Raw genomic sequence first — 22,268 nt, 5'->3', positions numbered from 1 at the left:
TCTATACAAATAGTAGAGGGCATGCTGTATCTAGATTTCAGCACAATATGTTTTCTAAGAGCAAACACAGAGGAAAAAGGGTTTTCTTTCATAATTTAAAATAATAAGATTAGAAACACCTATTTGTCACAATGTTATCAGTGGGAACAAATAACAATTTAGCACTTACTGCTGCTAGGTTACGAAAACTGTCACATGGCACTTCTGCTTCTTGAACATTTAGTCCGTTATATATTGTCCTTTATGCTTCAAAACTGTTTCCTATTTCAAAGAGAACTTTACAATAATGGAAAGAAACTGTGTTCTGGTGCTTGCAGCAGCTCAGACCTTGAGTTTATACCCTGCTAAAAGAGTGTAGTTACTTTCTCCTTGGTAAAAGACCTCTGCTATTGTTGATGACAAAGTCCCAACCAATTTGATTTTGATTGGTAGGTGACCGAGAAGTGACACTGACCAATTGAAAGCAGTGTTCGAAAGGCTGAAGTATTTTTTAATTGTGAGTGCTATGAGTGCAGGGACAAATAAACAGCTTACCAACTTCTATCAGAGAGCTCAACACATACCAGTCAGTTAGTTTTTCATTTGAAGCAGTGGCTCATAAGCAACCAAATCTGTCAGCACTAAAGCCTTCTCCCCCTGCTGCTGCCACCCTGTGTCGGCCATCTGTGAATTTGTCCTGTGTTTTTTAACTTGCTGTTGCTCACTTGTCGCTGTGCTCATCTGTTGCTCAGTCTATATGTTGCCTCATTTGAATTGCATGCAGCTAGTTCAATGATTGATTGTCACTGCCTGATGCAAATGTGTACAGCACTGTTAAATGTTGTCCTGTTGTGTCTGCATGTGTCTTCTTTAACAATTCCTCATTGCTTCTTCATGATTGTCTTGCTCCATGTATGTTATGTCCAAGGACACTTTCTCAAAGACGGTCATATCATGTCCTTATGTAGCTTTTAGTCATTTTTAATCATATGGTGCAATTTGTACTTTTCTTTTCTTCTCTCTTTTGTTTGTTTGTTTGTTTGTTTGTTTGTGTTTTGGTTTCTCCTCTAACTTCTTATTTTTATTTTTATTTACTCTATTTTATCTTTGTTTAATCTTGATCTTTTTTCAGGAGCCTTTTTAACATCTGGCAAGGGACTGCAGATGTAAACTAGCCTTTTGGCTAATTCTGGCATATTTACAGAAGTGTTAATTAATATGCATGGTCCTTTTAAATAATAAAGAAATAAATAAATACAACCCCCCCCAAAAAAAAAAACAGCTCACTGCCTTGGATGCTGAAAACAATGAACTGCATTGGTCTGTACAGTAATTTGCTGCTGGACAGAGGCCCTAAATTAAATGTCTGTCAAAAACAATATTGCCAAAAAAAATCATCAAAGATGGTACAATCAAAGATCATGAACATGTAGCTGTAGTATCATCAATAACACCATTCAGCACAAAATTCAGTGCTTGACCTTTACAAGAACGATCACTGTCTGGACATATCAGATCCTCAGTGGTACATCACCTCTTACTTAAATGACAAACTTTATCTTCCCCACCTGCATTTGTAACGGCGTTTCCTGCAGTTTGGCTCTCTCCTTTAGCTCTGTCACTCTCTCCTGCAGCGCATCCAGTGTCTGCTCTCTCTTCTCAACCTCCGCCTTCAGATCAAAGTGCAGAACATTTCAATTACATCAGTGGCACCATCATCATCAAACACCCTAAAAGTGCAGACCATCCTGCGTGCTCTGACCTGAAAAGTGGTGAGATGAGCTTCAGTTTTCTCTTTATCGCTGAGATTGGTGACACTGTCGGTGAGATCAGCGATGGAGTTGGAGGTCCACTGGTTAATGTCCTGCTCCATGGACTTGAGGTCCTCCCACAGGCTCACACAGTAGCCTAGTCTCTCTGTGTTGGTCTGGATTCTCTCTGAGACCTTTAAGAAGAGAAAGCAGCAGTCTTTAAGAGTATAACAAACATCTCAATCAACAGGAAAAGTAGGATCTCTCCCCCTCTTTGTGTTTAGTCTTCTCCTCCTCTCTCTGTAAGGGGCGGTATGCTTTAACGGGAGATTGAGGGAGAGCAGGAATTAATTGGTTTGACAGATGTGAGGATGAGAAGTGAGAGAGAGAGAGAGACAGGAAGGTAGATAACGTGTCTAGACTTGTTTATATTTCTGTCTCATTTGTGACAGCTGAGCGGCCAACTAAATCCCACAAGAGGAGAAAATAGAAAAAAAGGGAAGACAGGCAGAAATAAATATCATTAAAAAAGAGGAGCAGTGTTGGTGTGTGGCAGAGCTAAACAGTGGACATCATTATGGATTTCTAAAAGTAAACAACATCACAAATTTCAGCATTCTTCTTATAGTTGTCATACTATTCAGCCCCATAGAAACAGTGCCTTGTTTCCTTCAGAGTGAAAATACCCGTTAAAGCCTCAAAAAACGTAAAGTATGGTTTCATTATATCTGTGTTATGATGCTAATGTAACATGCATTCTCCCAAATATCACAGCGCAGTGATGTTAGTCGTCAAGACATGTGCAGGCATGTGTTAAAGGGTACAAATCACCTCCAGCCACTGGTCTCTTAACGTATCCATGTCTCTGTGGATTGAGCTCGCATCAGAGTTGGGAATCTTCTCCAGCTCTCTCTGCAGGTCCTCCACGGTGCGGATGAGCCGGTCCATGTCGTCCTGTTTCTCTCTCAGCTCAGACTGGACGGTTTCGTGCTGGAGGAAGAGATGAGAGAGAAAAAGCAATGAGCACAATCCTCCACTAGAGGGAGATACTCTGGACAAACTTTAAGACAAAGGGGGAATTTTGTTGTGGAGTGAGAGTTTAGGTCACTGACTGATGTGCAGGTGAAATATTGCTCATTGTTTTGACTGCCTTTCTGCTCTGTGTGATACGCCTCTTAAGCCCAACCCACTCACGGCCATTTTTGGGGTGATACCTATAGAAACTCATGCCACAAATGCATAGAAGAAAGCAGTAGCATTTAGAAGCCTCATCACACGCAGACTCATTCTGATGAATTGGAAATGTAATAAACCCCCTCCCTTTAGAAGATGGGTACATGAGTTGGTATCTCTGCTCCAACTCGAGAAAATGAGACATACACTGAGAGGTGTAGACAAATTTACTAAAGTATGGTCCCCATTTGTTGAGTTTGTAAAGGAGCTGACTCTGATGTCTGCTGACTGATGCCCACTTGGTTGGCCTGTTTGCTGCTGTTAACGATGCTTATGCGTTGGATCTTTATTTATTTATTTATTTGTTTGTTTGTTTATCTCTTTTTTTTATTACCATCTGTTGCCTTGTCATTTTGTTTATTTCTGTTTATTCCTCTTCCTGAATCTCCTTTGTTGCTCTGTATCTAGGATGTGCTCTTGGTCCGGGGGGTGGGTGGGGTTAATGTGAGTATTGCCTGTACGAGTTCAGTTTGTCGATATGTATATGTTCATGTTTATATGTTGTATAAACCCAAAACTTAATAAATACAGTTTTAAAAATATATATATTGCTCATTGTGCTGTAAGTAAGTCTTAGCAAAAGGACAGAATTATTGAACAAAGTCCAATTTATCAAGGGGATTATATACGAATCATACAACATCTGGACATCTTGATGATAAAACTCAGTGTACCAAAGTAAATGATGTTGTTTAACATATGTCACATATAAGCAAATTCGAAACATCCACTTCAATTAAATGTAATCTTTGGGGAGAAATGAGAGGTACTCACTCGTGTGAAAGTCCTTTTGGCCTCCTGAGCGTCATGGTTGTGGTCGGGGAGATTGTGTGTAACAGCCTGAGCGTTCTCCACGACATTAGCGAGGATCAACTTGAGGTGGTAAAAGTGGCGAAGAAGATCGACTACAACTCCACTTTGTTCCTGACTGTAGGGGAGAAATAAGGGGGATAATGTCAAAGCTCATTAGGGGGATATGAGTTGTGGATACACAATGAGACAAAGACATCCAATTCTGCAACTGCTGTGTGACTTCTGTGTTTCAAATTATACTGATGAGTAAAAGCTCGGCAGAGAAGGACCAAAGACAAAAGCAGAAGAGGATTTCAACAAGTAGTGAATAAGTTTAAATCCCTCTCTGTTGTCTGCTCTCCTTACCCGTTGGTGATCACGGTCCTGACGCTCTCCCAGGCTGTCTTCACAAGCGACACCTCCCTGAGAGCCTCCCCAGCCAGCTCGCTGTCTCTCTGGGCCAGCTGGCTCCCCTTCTCCTCTAACCACCGCTGGGAGTGCTGCAGCGACTGGAGCTCATCCTCCAGCTGGATGAAGAAACGCAGCCTGGGAGAAATAGATGCAGAGGAAAACAATGAGGATTACAAGCCTGATTCCAGTTTTATGTTTCTCATTTTTCAGGTGAACAAACTGAAATGAATCCGTCCTTCTGCAGTTTGGCTTTCATTTACCAGACACAGTAGTGCAAAAATAATTATTTTGCAGTTTCTACTAAATTCTAGATCCAAGTAATGCTTACATAAAAAAACAAAACAAATACTTTTAACAAATAAAATTACAAAATCATAAGAAATAAAAAAAAAAAATGTCTGAAATTGACTGCATTCATTTCCCCGAATGCTTTCAATGTCTTCACACAGTAACAATGCTTTTGACATCTGCTATTATCTGTAGTAAATTAATTCTGCAAAATCTGGCTTTCATTCAAATGATGGAGATGTAGAGCCAGTTAAGATTGTTTTCTTCTTATGCAGTCTATTCATTCATTTGTAAATTTATCAACAAAAAGAGTGTCAACTGTCTAAGAGGCTCGGCTGAGGGGGAGTTATAGTTCCTCAAAAGGGATAACAGCTGGAGTGATGATGTGCATACCTGTTCTGAAAAGCCTGCACTGTGCTCTCTCTGGCCACCTCCTTCTTCACTTCATCCTCCAGTTTCTTCAGATTCTTCATCACCTCCTCCCTCCTCTCCCTAAAAGAGCTCCATAGCGCTGCTAATGCGTCTGCTTCACTCTGTCTCCACCCGACTCCCCTCTGAACCTCCTCCAGAGCCATCGTGAGAGCCACCGCCTGTCCTCTGCATGATGTTCTTCCATGTGGATGACCTTCATCCACAGAGCCCCTCCGCTCTGCTCCGCACAGGTGAAACTGAGCTTTGCCTAACTGACCATCTAACCCCACTGCCTCAGCCTCGAGGTGGGCTACTTCTTTAGCCACTTCCCCTACTCCATGATGCAGCTCTTCAGCTTTGGAGCGGTCCCAGCTCCCCCTTCCTTCCACTGCCTCATGAAGGCGCTGTACAGCCTTAGTCGCTGCTCTGTGCTTCTCAAGAAAAGTCTTTAAGTCAGTCACACATTCTTTGCGAAGGGAAAGGAGACGCTGGGATTCAATGAGGGGCTGGATGCAGTCCTCCCTCCAGCCCTGCAGCTGCTGTTGGGCCTCTGAGGTGGAGCAGCGACACAGGGAGGACTCTCTCTGCTGCAGGGACTCTCTCATCGATGCATAGGCCTGTAGCTGCACCTTTTGCTCCTGCAACAACATGGTGTAATTAAGTAAGTTTGAGTGAGCTCCGACAGCAATCAATATAAACTTGCTTACTGTAACTGCTCTAATAAACCCAGCCTGTAAAGGACATCTTTGTTGACAGCAAGTCATTGATTTCTCACCTTCAGCTTTGTAACTGCAGCATCAAGATCAGCAATATCAACCTGAGAGGAGCTTCTCAAGCCAGACAGGAAGTGTTCACTCCTTTGAGTTAGAGTCAGCAGAGCCTGATCAAACTGCTCCAACTGTGACAGCTGAGGCTCCAGCAGTTCAAGTCTGAAGATAGTGTAGATGGAGAAAATATCATATACTTAAAAAACACCTGACTGGAAATACTGGAAAAGCTTAAATACATCTGTCAAGCGTAAATGATTCGTATAACAAAGTACGAACAGTGTGTTACCTGTGTGATATGCTGTTTTTCAAAGAAGTGCATCTCTCTTGTATTAGCATGAGATCATCTCTGAGCTCTTGAACTCGAGCTTCAGGTGCTGTGGGGTACACACACAGGCCCAGATTCACAAGACCATGAAGAAGAACTTCATAGGATGGTGTCTCCCTCTGCATTTCCTGTATGGGTCAATACATGTTTGACAGTTTGTAACACAACAATAAAGAAAAAACATTGTGACTCAATGGTGAGGTAAAATAAAAAGAGAAAGATTAGAATGAAACAAAAAACAAGAACTCTCACTTTAAACTGAGTTTAATTTTTATTCTTAATAGTTGTATTTATTTATCTATTTATTATCTATTTCAAATTTTTCAAACTTTTATTCTAATTTATTTATTTATGTACTTATTCATTTTATTTAAGTATATCATCTTATGTTCTTTAATGGTTTAATATTTTAGTGTTTTATTATCTCAGAAATTTATTTCATTTTGGTGATTTTAATTTCCTGTGTTGAGTTTTAACATCTTATTTTACCTCCAGTGTTTCCTCATTAAGATATCATGAGAGCATTTCCTCAGTTCGTTCAGCAACTTATTTTTTATTTTTCATTTATTTATTTTATTTTTTATTGTTTTTATTACTATTGTTGCATATATTGTGTTCTTTTTTGTTTTTAAAGTTATATTTTTGGCCTTTTTGCTTTTATTTTATAGGACAGCTGAAGAGAGACAGGAAATGTGGGGAGTAGAGAGTGGGGAAGGACATGCAGGAAATGGTCGACCGGCCGGGAATTGAAGCAGCGACATCTGCGACGAGGACTGTAGCCTCTGTATGTGGGGCGCTTAGACCGCTAGGCCACCAGCACCCCAATATATTGTATTCTTAACCTTAGGATTGTGCGGTGGGTTTGGGGTCAGGCTGGGGGTGGGATCTTTTTCTTAATTTATTCTATTTTAGGTTGTTTTTATGTACAGCACTTTGTGTTACAATGTCATTGTATGAAAAGCGCTTTATAAATAAAGTCTGATTGATTGATTGATTGAATAATATTTACCTGTACGTTTAGTAGTTCATTCTTGAGTTTGACTCTGTCTGCAGGCAGCAGGTCAGAGTCCGGACAGCAAACACACTCACATCTGTCCAACCAGCTTTTCATAGATGAGCTCTCCCTTTCAAATCTGTTGATATGAAGACGAAAGAAAAGAAAATGTAATCAAATATTACGCAGCATGAGTCTGAAATGAGCACAGCTCAGATATTACAGCACACAATGACCAACACATACACACAAACTGGAATGTCTGGTATTTTTTCATATGACCATGCCCCAGTATCAGTGACAGGGTCATAATGGGGCAACCATATCTCAGCAGACCATCCTGTGCTTTAAGTAATCTGTCATATACACACCTGCAGGGGAGAAGATGAGGTTGACTGTGCAGGAACACACATCCACACACACCGTACATACACACAAGCCTTGGTGAAGTTTATCAGCAGAGATGTAATTGATGTATTGGCTAGAGAAATATAAAAAATAAGCTTTTATAAAATTTCCAGCACTTTAAAAAACCTGCTATGTGACTAGCTCTCTGTTTTTTTTCTTCTTCCTCTTCAACACTACAAAGAATGAGAAACAATTGCTGCAGTGAAAGTCTATTGTGCGATCAAAGAAAGCGATAACAAAAGCATGTTATTGGAATTGAAAGGCGACGGCTGACTGGGGGACAGACAGATTGAGTCAGAGACAAGATCTCGCTGCTCTGCATCACGCTAAGATGAGGGGATGATTCAGGGAATAAAAGAGGAAATTGGTGTAGAGAGGAAGATTCAGCAGAAAGTGCACATCCACAATAAAAAGGGAAATAGCAATGTTTATACAATCAGATGTAGATACAGGCTGGAAGAAAAAAATGAAAAATGATGGATCAGTAAAAAAACTCCCTCAACAAGCGTGTGCCTGAAAGTGTTTTCACATTTCTATTTCCATATTTCTAGTGTTAGTGCGATGTGACAAACACTGGGAATATTCAAATACCCTCTCACTGAAGTGACACTCAAACAATACAGAGCAACACTGTAGAGTTATACAAGTTACCGCCATCTAAAGGGGGGGATTTTTACACAATAACACACATAGAAACAGGCTTTTGTGATTCTGTAGAGACTCTGCAGAAACACATTCAACACATTCCTGTGAATGCTGGAACACAGTGTGCATGAGGTTACAAAACCTGACAACATACTAGTGCAGTATTATGTCTTTGCCCAACAGGGCCTTTTGTTTCCTGTGCAGATAAAATATCCTTTAAAAAAAGCTTTAAAAAAATGCACAGTATTGTTTACTTCACCTTTGCCAGAGTGCCAGTAGGCTCTCTAATGTGGATTGCTTTTCTGCGGCTTTGGCCATAAACTCTGCTTGTCGCTTTTGGAGGTTAGCCACCTCTTCCTCCAACTGGCTGCCCTCTCCAAGCCTCTTCATGGCTGAAAACAAAGCCATCAGCCTGGGGTTCAGCTGCTCGACTGCCTGGCAGACCTCCTGGAGGACACAGAGACACACTTGTCATCAGCTCTGCAGGCAAAGTCAAATCACAATAGCTACCAAGTTGACTCTTCAACATAATACAAAAAGATACTTATGCCAAATGGTGTACAATCACCAAAAACATGTTGGTTAAAAGTGAAATTGCTATGGCTTAGAATTAGATTTACAACATAATAAATAATCAAAAGATTCCTGTGGATTTAGTCATAGGCGTTTCTGGACCATTTTTGGGGGTGCTGAAGCCCCTCTAAATTGAATCCCAGCACCCCTACAATTTGAGAGATTTTTAATTTATTTTTTTAGTGTATGTCATTTTTAACAAGCTAGAGAAGTTTAAAAACCATACAGTTCTGGATTGAAACGTAATATTTCAACAACAAAAATACAATAGCTTCACCGCATTTTACATGTGTGAATGACATTTCAAATGAAAGTCGAAAAAATATACTCCAATGTCAATTTTTGGTATTTTTGGTACTCACTATAGGGGGCTGGTTTACTCCAGAAACATACATACTGTTTATGTATATGTTGAGGAGCTGCTGTATCAAAATGAGTTGTCTTTCCCCAGAAATTAGGGTTACCATATGTTTCTTTTATGATTCCAATCCATTTCTCTATTGCTGTGGCTCAGCATTTAAATAACCTTTATCAGATTTGATGGTTTAGTCACAGACTCTCCCAAAAAGTGTTAAATTGCATTAAAATGTACAAAACAGTGAAATGTATCTTGCCTGGTTCAACACCCCTAAACATCCCATCCTAGAATCATCCCATCCTAAAATCGACCCTGGATTTAGTTAAGTTTACAATAGCGCTTTTCTAGTCAATATGACCTCTCAAAGCGCTTTTACACTATTCGTTGCATTCACACAACATTCACTAACTGTTAGTAGAGGCTGCTGTCAGTATTAGCTAATCTCATTCATTCATCACATTCACACATCTCTGACAACAGAGGAAGAAACTCGGGGCTCAGTGTCTTGCCCAAGGACACTTTGGCATATGACTGCCGGAGCTGGGATCGAACCGCCAACCTTCTGATTGAGAGACGATCGACTCTCCCCACTGAGCCAAAGCTGCCTAATGACTCATTTCATATACTGATTTGACAAAAAGGCATTTACTGTGTGTCTGTTTTTACCATATGATCCTGGAGGATTTTGTAGGTCTCACATGATGATGTACAGAGTGAGACTGGACAGTCCAGCTTCCCTTCAAGATCACTCATTGTTTTCTTGACCTGACAAAAGCAAAATCATATTCATTCATAAATGAACACACCCTCACTAAATGTGGCTTCAATTATTAATGTGTAGAAATGTTTACCTGTTCGAGATTGTCATTGTATCTCTGCCTGTATGTGGCACTCTGATGGAGCTGTCCTCCCAGCTGCTCCACTCTCACCTTCATCTCTTCCCAGCAGCGCCTCATCTGTGCGAGTCGCGCCCGAACGCTTCCAGCTTCTCCGGGAGTCACGAAGCTCGACAGGGCCTCGCAGTCTGCTTCCATGTGGACCAAGGCTGCCCCTTTCTCTTCTAAACCCTCTCCCACTGTCTGTTTCCCCATGAGGCGGAAAAAAATAGAATAAACAGGACAGAATATAAAATAGTAAAACAGGAAATGATAAGACTTAAACATTGTTGTGCTTTATCTTCAATGTGTTTCTGTATCTGCCTTGGAAGAAGGTTGTGTGTATGGAAATTCAAGCACTGAAGCTGGGTGGAAAAAAAATGACTGGTGGCATGCATTTAAAATCACAGCCGATCAAATGGCTTCAGATGGATTTTATTTTAACATTTATTGCTTGTGGCCAACACGAGATTGACAAGGCAGAGATTACATTTTCTTCAATATGATCAATTTATTTTCTATATCCCAGTCTTTGCCGCAGCTCTGACCCAATTCCCCCTCGGGGTTAGATTAAAACATCATTTTTTTTCCTCCTAATCTTAATAACCCTCAGGCCATACTGGGACTGACTCATTTAACTTAGAGCTACTTATAATGTTTGTGTGTTTTACAGTGACGTATGGATAAACAGTGTGCAGTCAGTATTATGGCTGCATTAAAAGGATTAAGCTAAATAATAAAATGGTATAAAATACCTCCACTTTGCTGATGTGTTTGATTACAGGATCTGTGGGGGAGGATGTGCTGACTGCCTCCAGCTCCTCCTCTTTCTCAGTGATCCACAGAGAGAAGGCCGCAGACTCGCTGCTGAAACGCTCCCAACGTATACACATCATCTCCAGCTGGACAATGCTAGAAGACACCAGATTAGGAAAAAAATATAATGGAAAATATGTTGGTCAGAGGATATACTGTACTTCAGAGCTCAGAAAGAAATGTGCAGTTGGAGGTCGCAAACAGCAGAGACACCCAAAATTTCCTTAAATGTGATCTCAGCTTAATCTTATACTTTACTTCTGGATTGTTTTTAGCTGCTCGTATGAGTACTACTACTTTGTGTTATTCAAATTAGCAAAAAGTCTGATTGTTGCCCTCAGATTGTGCAACATACTAGCACGGATCTGCACTTTTGCTGTCAAAGCCAAAATGAGAAGGATGAGGTAGGGTCATACTTCTTGTTGAGGTGGTCTTGAAGTTGGCTGACTGCTTCTCTGGTGTTCTGGGCCTGCTGCAGAAGAAGAGTCTGATTCTTTGGACTGAGCAGGATATCAGCAGCCTTTTCCAGGAGGAGATCTCCTTGTATGGAAAACTCTTCACTGTCAGCTAGAAGCTCCTGCAGGCAAAATACAAGCCAATCTTCAGTATAGTGCAAACAGATATGCATGCACACTTTCCCAAACCGTAACATGCACTGTGCATTATCACCTTGTTGTGCTCCAGTTCAGTCTTCAGGCTGTCAATGTTGTTGAAAATAAGTTCTTTGTGGAGCTCGACGTTGGTATTGCTGATAAAGCTCCAAACTGTTTCCCTTTCTGCTTCAAAATCCTGCCAGATGCTCAGAGTCGCCTGAAGATTAAGAAGAAAAAGCAGAATAATGACAAGTGATTTTGACAGGAGAATGTCAAATGAACACAGAGAGGTGATGGCATGTGCTTTGACATTCATTGTACAAAATTATTTTACAGAAACAGATTTTTTGGGGGGGCTTTTATGCCTTCATTGAGAGTGTAAGACAGTGGGTACAGCAGGAAACTGGGAAAGAAATTGGGGAATAACATGTGTAAAGGGCTACAAGTTGTGATTGAACCAAGCGGCAACCTCCGGTCTAAAAATATGAGTCCAATGCGGAAGTGTTAGAAACTGCAGTTCATCGAGGATCCGCTTGACGCTGGCTCTGGAAGTACCAGAAACCACATACACACCAATTCAAAAAGGCTGAGTGTAGTCTGGGTAGCTCATTTCTCGATCAGAACAGGGGGGGGAATTTTTTTCTAAAGCAGCAATTTCGAAGATATTGAGATTACGAGTCTTCCAATGAGAGGCACAGCTGACTTGATTGGCAGGCGGGAACCCTTTAGCTGTTGGCTAGGAGGCTCAAAGCCCACCTCTTTACGTCACAATCGCTCGACAGCAGTAATATGCCTGCCGCCGACGATTGGCCTCAAAACAGCGCTTCAGAAACAGATGGGTGACGTCACGGATACTACGTCCATATTTTATACAGTCTATGGATTGAACTCAGGTCGCATGGTTTGAGGACAATAGCCTCTGTTCATGAGTCCCATGTTTTACCACCAAGGAAACAAATCTTAAACTAAAGATCCCCTCATCAAAGGTAAAACTGAGTTGATATGTAAATTTCAAATGTCATAATACGCAGTGGATCACTGCATATTCTACCATGAATCTCTTTGTGACTGAAGCATTAGAGTAACTATTTCTTTCAAATAACTCTACTTCTTCGATTTATAGGAGCAGACATTAGTGCAACAATGTTACTTCCTGATGTCCTGTGATGTTAATCTTTTATTTGCTGCTGGTTTGAAAATAATCTTTTGCCCTTCTGGCACCAATAGAAAACTTCATGGATTTCCTGATCAATTGGAGGACACAGATAGAGGGCTATAAACAAATCCACAGACAAGGGGAAACAAACAAATTAACATACCACACAACAATCAATATCTTGTTTAGCTTCAACAATCAATGATCACAGTGCGGGCAAGCGTGGCTCACACATGCAAACATTAGCACACTCCAAAAGTGAGAATGATGGAGGCTCGGTCTACCTGCAGGTTGTGCTCCTTTGCCTCCGATTTACGGTCGACTTCTCTGAAAGCTCCCTCCAGCTCGCGTAGAGACTCACTGAGCGTCTCTCCTCTCTGCAGCTGGCGGCAGTGGGACACCAGAAGCTCAGCCTCTCTCCTGTTTGCATGCAGGCGCTTCAAGTGTTGCTGGGATAAGCAAATAAAAAGAAGATAACATGTCAGATGACAACGATATTTGTGTTTGGCAGCAAGTACTTCAAGTGAATACTTAAAGAGTAAACCAACTCTAGCACTCAGCGATCTCTGTTTCATGTCCGATCTTAAGAGTGCATCGTAGGACTTGTTCAAGTACTGTCACATGTTCCTGGATTTCACCTGATTATTCAGCCCGTATGACACAATAGCTATCTTGAACACATGGACTTTTAGCAGAGCTTTTAGTTTATCCAAGGGAGCAACAATCAGGGGCGTTTGTGGCTCAGTGGTAGAACTGGACGTCTCTCAAAAAAAAGGTTGGCAGTTCGATCCCAGCTCCCACAGTCCAAATGTCCACGGGCGAGTCACAAATTGCTGCTGAGCGGCATTTGAATGCCCATGAATGGACTTAGGTTACAATTTCGACAGATATACGGCTAATCATACTCACAGAGTCTACTTCTGTGAATGATCTGTCTCTAATGTGCCCTATATTGAACATGTTTATTGCATTATTGGTCTTGCAGGATTTAATTATGTGGTTCAGTGAGTCTGTCTTTTATTTATGTTGTTATTCCAGTGTCTGTCTTTGATAGATAGATAGATAGATAGATAGATAGATAGATAGATAGATAGATAGATAGATAGATAGATAGATAGACAGACAGACAGACAGACAGACAGACAGACAGACAGACAGACAGACAGACAGACAGACAGACAGACAGACAGACAGACAGACAGACAAGCTACTATCAGTAGTATTAATGAAGTTCACATTAGCAAGATCCGTTGTAAAGTCTTATCGCAGCCGGGATAAAAGACCTCCTGAACCTCTCAGTCCTGCAGCGCATGGAGAGGAGCCAGTCACTACGGCTGCTTTGCTGAGCGACCACAGTGTTATGCAGGGGGTGACTACTGTTACAGAGGATGGACTTCCTCATGCTCCTCATTCTGAGGTGAGTCCTACCCCCTCCCCATCACTGATACACACTTCCTGACCAGTTTGTTGAGCCGGTCCCCCTCCCTGATGTAGAGAATTCTGAGACTTCAGTCTGCGAAACAGCTAAACATAAATCAAGCTTACTTACTTGTACTGATGGGTACTACACATAGTATTATTACAGTCAGTGTGTGCGCGCATGCGTGCGTGCGTGCGTGCGTGCGTGCGTGCGTGCGTGCGTGTGTGTTTGTGCATGGTTGATGGGACATTAACTGTAAAAGCCCTTTGAATGGTCAGAAGACAAGAGAAGTGCTTGAAAAATGCAGTAACCAGCATGTTTTAGATGTAAGTGGAAAATGAAAACTCCCCTGCTCATTATAAGACATGATCAAAACCAAAACTCCATTTTCCTTTTTGGTTATAAACTAACTCCTGAGATTCAGATAACAAGGAGACAGTCGGTCATTTAGCAACTGAAGAGGTGAGAATTTTTCCTGATAAACTGTGGTTTGTGAATAATGCTGTATAATTATGAGCCAGTTTCAGTGTCATCAGATCTCCATTTACTGAGTAAATCCAGTATCAGTGAACAGCTGACATCACCACACTCTGCTTTCCACACACCTGGTGAAAAAGGTAAAGCTGCTGTGCCTCCTCCAGGCCCTCAGCATCCAGAATCATGCTGGTCTGCTCCTCCACTTCCCTCCTCGCTCTCAGGACCTCCTCCAGTGCCCCGTGCACCTCCTCCCTCAGCTCCTCATACTGGAACATAGCGGAGCCCTCCTCCCCCCACTGTGAATAAAGATCAGACAGACAGGTTTTTATAGAGGAAACTGAGGAGATAGGCGCATTTTAAGGTATTGGACATCCTTGTCTTACCTGACAGAGTGAGGAAAACAGAGCCCGCAGGTCAGTGGAGAGTTTGGCCAGAGCTGTTCTCTGTCTCTGGATCTCCAGTTCTGAGCTAACCTCAGACAGCCCAGCAAGGTGGCTCTTAAGCCACAACAGGCTCTCCTCTCGGGCATCGATTGCTTCCTGCATAGCCTGAAAATGGTGGGAACAGAAAATGTTATCACAGGTATTTTGATCCCTCCTTCTACAAGTGCAAACTTAATGTACTCGCTTACCTGAACAGCAGCGTCAACCTGCTCTTTATGGCTGGAGTTTCTTGCTGTCTCTCTCAAGAGCCTGACCTGCCTCCTTTGAGATGAGACCCAGTCAGAAAGCTCACAGAACCTAGACAAAGGAAACATTTCTCTGAGCACCCTGAGAGCAATAAAAAGACATTTAAGAAACTGGAGATACTGCAAGGACCTTTTGTTTTTGATGAGCCATACCTCTCATTCCAGTCTTTCCATTTATCAGGGTGCTGCTCCAGCTTCAGGTGGGTGCTCTTGATGTGCTCTGCAACCTCGTCTACAACCCTCCTGGTGGAGTCTAGCGCACGGTAAGCTGGGTCGTTGTCAGGCAACTTCTGACACAGATCCTCCATGTTTCTAATCCTCTTCTCACACAAAGTCAAAGGTTTGCGTTCCCTGAAAAATGTCTGGAGATAAGAGAGGAGGACATTTTGGGCTTCAGGTGGTGATGAAGACATTAAGTGATTTAATCTCTTGGATTAATCTGCTTCCAGTTTTTCTGCACAACCCGAGACTCACTCTGTGCTCTTTGATCACTCGCTCGCTCGTGCAGGTGCCAGACAGGGCTTGCATTTCTCTGTCCAACTCCACTCTGCAGTCTTGTATGATCATAGCAATCCGACTTCGTTCCACCTCCACCTTGAGGCGCAGCAGGTGAGATGGAACCTCCCCCTGGATGTCCTGTGGAAGAGACAGAGGAAACAGATCCTAAGAGACGGGGTAGAAGATATTCTGTATAACATTAATTTGTCTCAGTGTCATATTCTGCTGTCAACATAACTGTTAGAGACCAAATATCCTCTGAAGAGACTTCGGGTAAACACAGAAGGGTTGTGGTTGAATCAGTCAAGAATAGGTTAATTGGTAAGAGAGTAGAGAGAACTCTATCAACGCCAAAGGTCCTCCTGGTTAAGTTAATGAAGTATTGGCTATGTGCCTCTGGAGATGTACAGTAATTAGTCAGAGTGTTAGAGCATGTGGACCCCTGACCTTCCAGTGTTTGTGCAGCCTGCGGACAGTTTCCTGCAGCCCCTCTTGCTCCTCTTGTGGTAGGATGTCAGTCAGCTCATCACACGCCTTCAAGAACACACTCAGCACACGTTGGTCCAGATGGCCCAGAAATTCCTGTGCAGAAAAAAATACAAGCAACCGGAGAGTGAAGAGCAATCTGGGGCTGTGGGAATCCCTGAAAACTATTAAAGCAGCTGGTAGTAAGCTGGACTCACATTAGGTCATTCCTTTTTTACGCACAGAGTGTACTTGGCAGAAAATAAGTAAGTCAGTCTCTCCAGGATGCTGTGGGTGTTTTTTGTGATAGTTGCAAACTATAATGCTGGATTTGGTGCCAGATTTTTCAAAAGCTGTGATGTAAGTTGCAGTGATTTGAGGGTTTTTCTTTTAGTAGCCCATTACTAATGTTGTAGTATTCTAGACCGGTCTCGAGGCCGCTTATTTCAGGTCTTGGTCTCGTCTCGGAATCGAAATAATTTTTACTCGGTCTTGTCTCGGTCTCTGACTGGACGCACTCCATATTTTATATCAAGACCGGTCGAGACCACCACTGATGAACTCTGTGTCCCTGTCATTACTGTGATAGGAGAAAAAACAAAACTTAAGGAGTCAAAAGAAAGGCAACAAAGACAAAACCAAACCTTGTTTGTTGCTGTCAATTGTATTCAAAGCAAACTTAAATAAAATAAACAGAGGTCTTTTATTTTGTTAACTCTCATAATGATTTTTCATTTATATATGGTCTTGGTCTTGACTCGGTCTTGCCCTGCCTTGGTCTTGGTCTTGACTCGGTCTCGATCCCTAAATGTCTTGGTCTCGTTTTGGTCTCGGTGCACTCTGGTCTCGGACATGTCTTGATGAATTCCATCACAATTAATGTTACATTCAAGTTAATGTAGAGACTAGCAACCGTCACACCATGGTCAGTCTAGAGTTACCCTCCAGGACAATAAGCTGTGTTACCATGAGTCTGGGCCCCATGATTTTAGATTTCTCTCCATGCAATAAACATGCAGTGTGACCAAAACAAGTTATTTGAGGTCTTGTTGGTATGTTTGTAAGTCTACTGAGCCATTGGAGACCCCCTTAATCTCCACATAGTCTCTAGGGTGCAGCATTCCTTTAAGTAAGACTTTAAGTAAGACTTAAAGATAAACATTTGTATATCAGAGGTGTAAATGCAGAACTTCCTCGTCTGATATAACTAAATTAATTGAATTGTGCGTTCTTTCAGTTCTGTTTATTAGCTGTAAATATTCGTCTTTGTGATTAAGGGAAGACAAAGCAGCCTTTTAGAACTACAGCAGACATTTTTACACATTATCTGTACCCTTCACAGATCCCCTCTATTTACAGCAGAATTACACGTTTGATCTTACACTGTGTTTCTTCAGTAATTCCTCAGCGTCTCCAGTTTCTCTCAAGCAGCCTTGAGCTCTCTTCAGTACTCTCTCCAGCTCTTGTCTTGATTCTTCAAACCTCCTCCTCAGGCAGTTGTTCGCCTCTTCCTGCCGTCTCCACTCCCCGACCTCCTTCAGCAGAGCCTGAGAGGACGGACAGTAGGTGGTTTAGATTGCAATCGGTCTCCTCGGTAATACGGTTTAATTACATTATTTGTCTTACATTATGCAAATGAAAAGTGAGACACTTGAGTTAGTCTAATCTGCGCTGTTGCCTCCTGGGTGTTTTGACGTCCTAGTAAGCTCATTAATGTAATCAGTATTGGGGGTAATTCAGAGTCTGTGTGGCATTCATGGTTTGTGTTCATGTATGTTAAACACTTACCTGTGCTGAGGCCTGCATTTCAGCAACTCTTTTCTGCAGCAAGGTTAGGTCGAAGTTTCGGAGCACCTTGCTGTTGGAGAGCGATCTGTGCAGGGTGTGATGATTCCTCTCCACCACTGACAGACTGCGTTTACAGCTCTGCTGCTGGTTCAACAAATCCTGAAGAAAAACATGGAAATAATGCAGAAAATGAGGAAGTGTGTAATGAAGGAACATTTTGTTTATGGGGGCATTTTAACCTTTATTGATAGGACAGCTGAAGAGACAGCAACTGTGGGGAGCAGAGAGCTGGTGAAGACATGCAGCATATAGTCATGGCAAGGACTCAACCAGCAACCACTGGGACGAGTACTATAGCCTCTTTTTATGGGGCATTCGCTTAAACAGCGCCGATAAAGGAACATTTCTATAGTCTACTCTAACACTTACATTTAACCAGTGGTGGACAAAGTACACAGCTTCATTACTTAAGCCAAAGTATAGATACTCAAGGTCAAATATTACTCCAATACAATTTTACGTAGCTCAACACACTTTCTCAGGTTGGACAGTGAATGTTTGTATGTTTGGGCAGAGTGGGAAACAGGGAGAACATTTCAAACGATGCGTATCATTCTTCATTTCAAAAACCTCTAACACAGACTGAAGATATGGCCATGGGTGCTCAGGTGGAGAATTATAGCCATCATTACCACCTCTAAATGAACGGCCTGATCTGAGTTGTGCTCTGTGTTTGCTCCACGTTCAACCGTGGAGACGCACGATATACAGGTATGACTAAACCACTGAGACAAACAGAACTACACAAACACATTTTACTGTCTTAGGGATCAGATTTCAGATAAGGGAAGGAAATTCATGAGCTGACCTCAAAGCAAAAGTAGTGAGTAACTAGAGCATTGATAGAAATGTAGTTGAGTAAAAAGTACAATAATTGTCTTCTGAATGAAGTGGAGTAAAAGTAATGTGTCCTCAAAAAATAAAACTCAAGTAAAGTATAGATACTTAAAAAATGTACCTAAGTACAGTACTCAAGTAAATTTTCTTTGTTGCTGTCCACCACTGCATTCAACAAGACTTTTTAGAAAAAAGGCTGTAAGACTTGTAAGATAAAATGATGATTCCATTGACTATGTATGAGTGAAGGATGAAGAACAGTTTATAGCAGATGTAGATGTATTTGAGGGCACATGACTTATAAGGAAACTGTCACTTTTGAACTCTCTGAATCTCATTCTTCTAAATATTGCCACTTTTTATTCTGACTGAGTTCACTCAAAGTTAAAGTAACAAACTGCACGAGGGATCAGACAGACATTAAAGAAGTCCCAGTTTAATCAAACTGATCTCAACTACTAATGAAGTACACACTTTTTTTAAATACCATTTCATTAAGATGGTACAACCAAGTCAACCACAGTCTTTAGAAGTCCCACCTCTAGACAAACTTATACGTGGCAAACAGGTAGCAATATTTATTCAGGATTATCGCAACTCATTGGATGGGAAAGACTAGGACTAAAACTCAAGTGGGAAGATGACTTAAAGAGTAACTTTAAAGAAGATGAATGGGAGGCAATCTGCTCTGGCAGTCAACGCTTCTCCTTTAATACTAGACATAAAGTTACTCAGTACAATCTCATTCATAGAGTATATCTTACTCCAGAAAGGTTAATCAGGATGAAGCCAGAATACTCCCCATTCTGCCCGAGGTGCAAAACGAGAATAGGAATACTGGTGCACATGTTCTGGGCCTGCCCATGTCTTAGCTCATATTGGACATTTATAATGGCACCGCTCAACAACATCACAGGCATTAAGATTCCTGGGTGATGCATGTGGAAAAAACATCAGTAGATACAAAAGTAAATGTATTAAAATCAGCCATATCATAGCCAATAAATGTAGAGCCATGCAGTGGAAAGACGAACAACCTCCTACAACAAAGAGATGGATTAATGAATTAGCATCATGTATACCAAATGAGATGATAATGTACAACTTCAGGGGCAATCATGGAGAGTCTAAAAAAAAAGTCTGGAGTGATTTTCTATTATTCTTGGAGACAGAATCTGTAACTCCTCTACACTGTCCAAATAGAAACACAAAAACTGACAACTGACATAAGTCAAGCCTACTTTTCATTGCTCAGGGGCTGTCTTTTTGTATCTATGTACTGCATTATTCTACATTCATTTTGATTCCACCCTCTGTTAAAAGCAAAACCCAATAAAAAGATTGTTACAAAAAGAACAGAAAACTACTAATTGAAACTGAAGTTTCCAAGGGATACATAAATTATACTATAAAACTGCAAAACAATGACTAAAACGTTAAAGATGTGGACATCACTCTAAAAAAAAACATCATTTATTTATTATTTAAAAGAACCATGCATATTAATTAACATTTCTGTAAATATGCCAGAGTTAGCCAAAAGGCTAGTTTACATCCGTAGTCCCTTGCCAGATGTTAAAAAGGCTCCATAAAAAGATCATCATTAAACAAGGATAAAATTGAGTAAAATATGATCAAAATAAGAAGGTAGAGGAGAAACCAAAATACAAACATACAAACAAACAAACAAACAAACAAAAAAGAGAAGAAAAGAAAAGTACAAATAGCACCATATGATTAAAAATGACTAAAAGCTACATAAGGACATAATATGACAGTTTTGGAGACAGTGTCCATGGACATAAAATACATGGAGCAAGACAATCAGGAAGCAGCAATGAGGAAATGTTAAAGAAGACACATGCAGACAAAACAGGACAACATTTAACAGTGCTGTACATATTTGCATCTGGCAGTGACTATCAATCATTAAACTAGCTGCATGCAGATCAAATGAGGCAACGTATAGACTGAGCGACAGGTGAGCACAACGAATAGACAACAAAAACAGGCAACAGTATGTTAAGGAAAAAAACACAGGACAAATTCACAGATGGCCGACACAAGATGGCAGCAGCAGGGGGAGATGTGTTTAGTGCTGACAGATTTGGTTGCTTATGAGCCGCTGCTTCAAATGAAAACTAAATGACAGGTATGTGTTGAGCTCTCTGATAGAGGTTGGTATGTTGTTCCATTCTCGTGATGCTCTGATGGAGAAGGCTGATTCACTAAAAGCACTTTTTCTAAGTGGAATAACACAGTCCCCTCGTAGTGTGATGCGGATCATTGCAGTATCTAACCTGCCACTTCTGTTTGTGTTGGCTCTGGCTCTGTGTGTCCTGGTCTCTGGCGGCTGTTATGCGACTGGCCCGCTCCAGGGCTTGGTAAAATACGGTGATGTGTTTCTCCATCTCCTCCAACAGCGGCAGAAGAACATGACACTCCCTCACCAGGGAGGGACACCGCTCTCTCACCTGGTGACAAATCATATGTGCCATTAAACAGTGACAAAAAAAGAGACATCAATGAGTCCAGAGCATTAAAAATGACTCAGGCACAAAGTTAATTTGTTACTCTTAAAGACAGGCTTGAGACTTAACACCACTTTTATATTCCAGATGTAAATGATGACTACCTTACTCAGCTGACTTTTAGCTGTTGCCATAGTTGCCATGACCCTGGCAGCCTCATCCTGTGGCGCATCCTTGGCAAGAAGCTGAGCACTGCGGGCAGCCAGCTTGTACTGTGTCTCCATAGCAACAACCTTTTGCTTGGTATTCTGAGATGAGATGTGGAAGCAAAGGGTCATCGTGAGAATCTTAAACCGAATACACTTTTATCCAAACTGCAAAAAAACTGTCTGTGACATGGCTGTCTGCAGCACTCACGCTGATTTAACACACAGATCCTCTGCCAGTTAAATTTGAGAAATAGTAGTTAAACACATCACGCTGAGGCAGGTATATTAAAGAACGGCAGGTGAGAAATGGAGACAAGGAGACACGGCCGCTCACTCACTCACTCAACACCACAAAAGGTTTCACAGGCACAACATTTTAAGGCAATGCTTCTCATCAGGTGATGGATTTGAAACTATAAAACAGTTTTCAAAACAATCACCCGATGAAGAGCACAGCCTCAAAATGATGTGATTACAAACATGTTTGTGGTACTGAGTGAGTGTGTGGGCTTGCCTTCTTTTCCTTTCACATAATATTCCTCCCTTTTTTAATGTGGCCCAAACAAAACTCTTGAGGCTGGCTCCGGAAGTACGGGAAACCACATACACACCAATTCAAAAAAGCCGATCTTTACAGCAGAAATAAACATGTTTACAGCCTGGTACAAAAGACGAGTGTAGTCTGGATAGCTCATTTCTCGATCGGCACACACTGTATGGGGGGTGAATTTTTTTCTAATGCGGCAACTTTTGAAGATATTAAGATTACGAGTCTTCCAATGAGAGTCACAGCTGACTTGATTGACAGGCGGGAACACTGTAGCTATTGGCTAGGAGGCTCAAAGCCCGCCTCTTTACGTCACAATAGCTCGACAGCACCAATATGGCTCCTGCCGACGATTGGCCTCAAAACAGCGCTTCAGAAACAGATGGGTGACGCCACGGATACTACGTCCATATTTTATACAGTCTATGGT

At 41.5% G+C, this 22,268-nt stretch overlaps 1 protein-coding gene across 1 annotated transcript in view; it reads right to left on the bottom strand.

Annotated features, from left to right (window-relative positions):
- The window catches only part of syne1a (spectrin repeat containing, nuclear envelope 1a), a 202,749-nt gene that overhangs the window by 123,442 nt on the left and 57,039 nt on the right, over window positions 1-22,268 (bottom strand). The window contains exons 19-44 of the mRNA XM_034699221.1: window positions 21,247-21,390; window positions 20,912-21,085; window positions 17,715-17,873; window positions 17,309-17,473; window positions 15,909-16,043; window positions 15,438-15,599; window positions 15,117-15,325; window positions 14,907-15,015; window positions 14,659-14,823; window positions 14,404-14,571; window positions 12,663-12,827; window positions 11,299-11,439; window positions 11,046-11,206; window positions 10,569-10,725; window positions 9,790-10,017; window positions 9,605-9,703; window positions 8,267-8,454; window positions 6,970-7,093; window positions 5,922-6,088; window positions 5,641-5,794; window positions 4,848-5,503; window positions 4,122-4,301; window positions 3,738-3,891; window positions 2,562-2,720; window positions 1,742-1,924; window positions 1,548-1,649 (exon numbers count right to left, since the gene is read on the bottom strand). Of these exons, the coding sequence (XP_034555112.1) occupies window positions 1,548-1,649; window positions 1,742-1,924; window positions 2,562-2,720; window positions 3,738-3,891; window positions 4,122-4,301; window positions 4,848-5,503; window positions 5,641-5,794; window positions 5,922-6,088; window positions 6,970-7,093; window positions 8,267-8,454; window positions 9,605-9,703; window positions 9,790-10,017; window positions 10,569-10,725; window positions 11,046-11,206; window positions 11,299-11,439; window positions 12,663-12,827; window positions 14,404-14,571; window positions 14,659-14,823; window positions 14,907-15,015; window positions 15,117-15,325; window positions 15,438-15,599; window positions 15,909-16,043; window positions 17,309-17,473; window positions 17,715-17,873; window positions 20,912-21,085; window positions 21,247-21,390 (4,608 nt within the window). The remainder of the gene's footprint in view (window positions 1-1,547; window positions 1,650-1,741; window positions 1,925-2,561; window positions 2,721-3,737; window positions 3,892-4,121; window positions 4,302-4,847; window positions 5,504-5,640; window positions 5,795-5,921; window positions 6,089-6,969; window positions 7,094-8,266; window positions 8,455-9,604; window positions 9,704-9,789; window positions 10,018-10,568; window positions 10,726-11,045; window positions 11,207-11,298; window positions 11,440-12,662; window positions 12,828-14,403; window positions 14,572-14,658; window positions 14,824-14,906; window positions 15,016-15,116; window positions 15,326-15,437; window positions 15,600-15,908; window positions 16,044-17,308; window positions 17,474-17,714; window positions 17,874-20,911; window positions 21,086-21,246; window positions 21,391-22,268) is intronic.

The sequence above is a fragment of the Notolabrus celidotus genome, chromosome 13, assembly GCF_009762535.1.
Source record: "Notolabrus celidotus isolate fNotCel1 chromosome 13, fNotCel1.pri, whole genome shotgun sequence".
Lineage (NCBI taxonomy): Eukaryota > Metazoa > Chordata > Actinopteri > Labriformes > Labridae > Notolabrus > Notolabrus celidotus.
The sequence above is the reverse complement of the archived record's forward strand: the minus strand, read 5'-3'. Positions and strand labels throughout refer to the sequence as shown.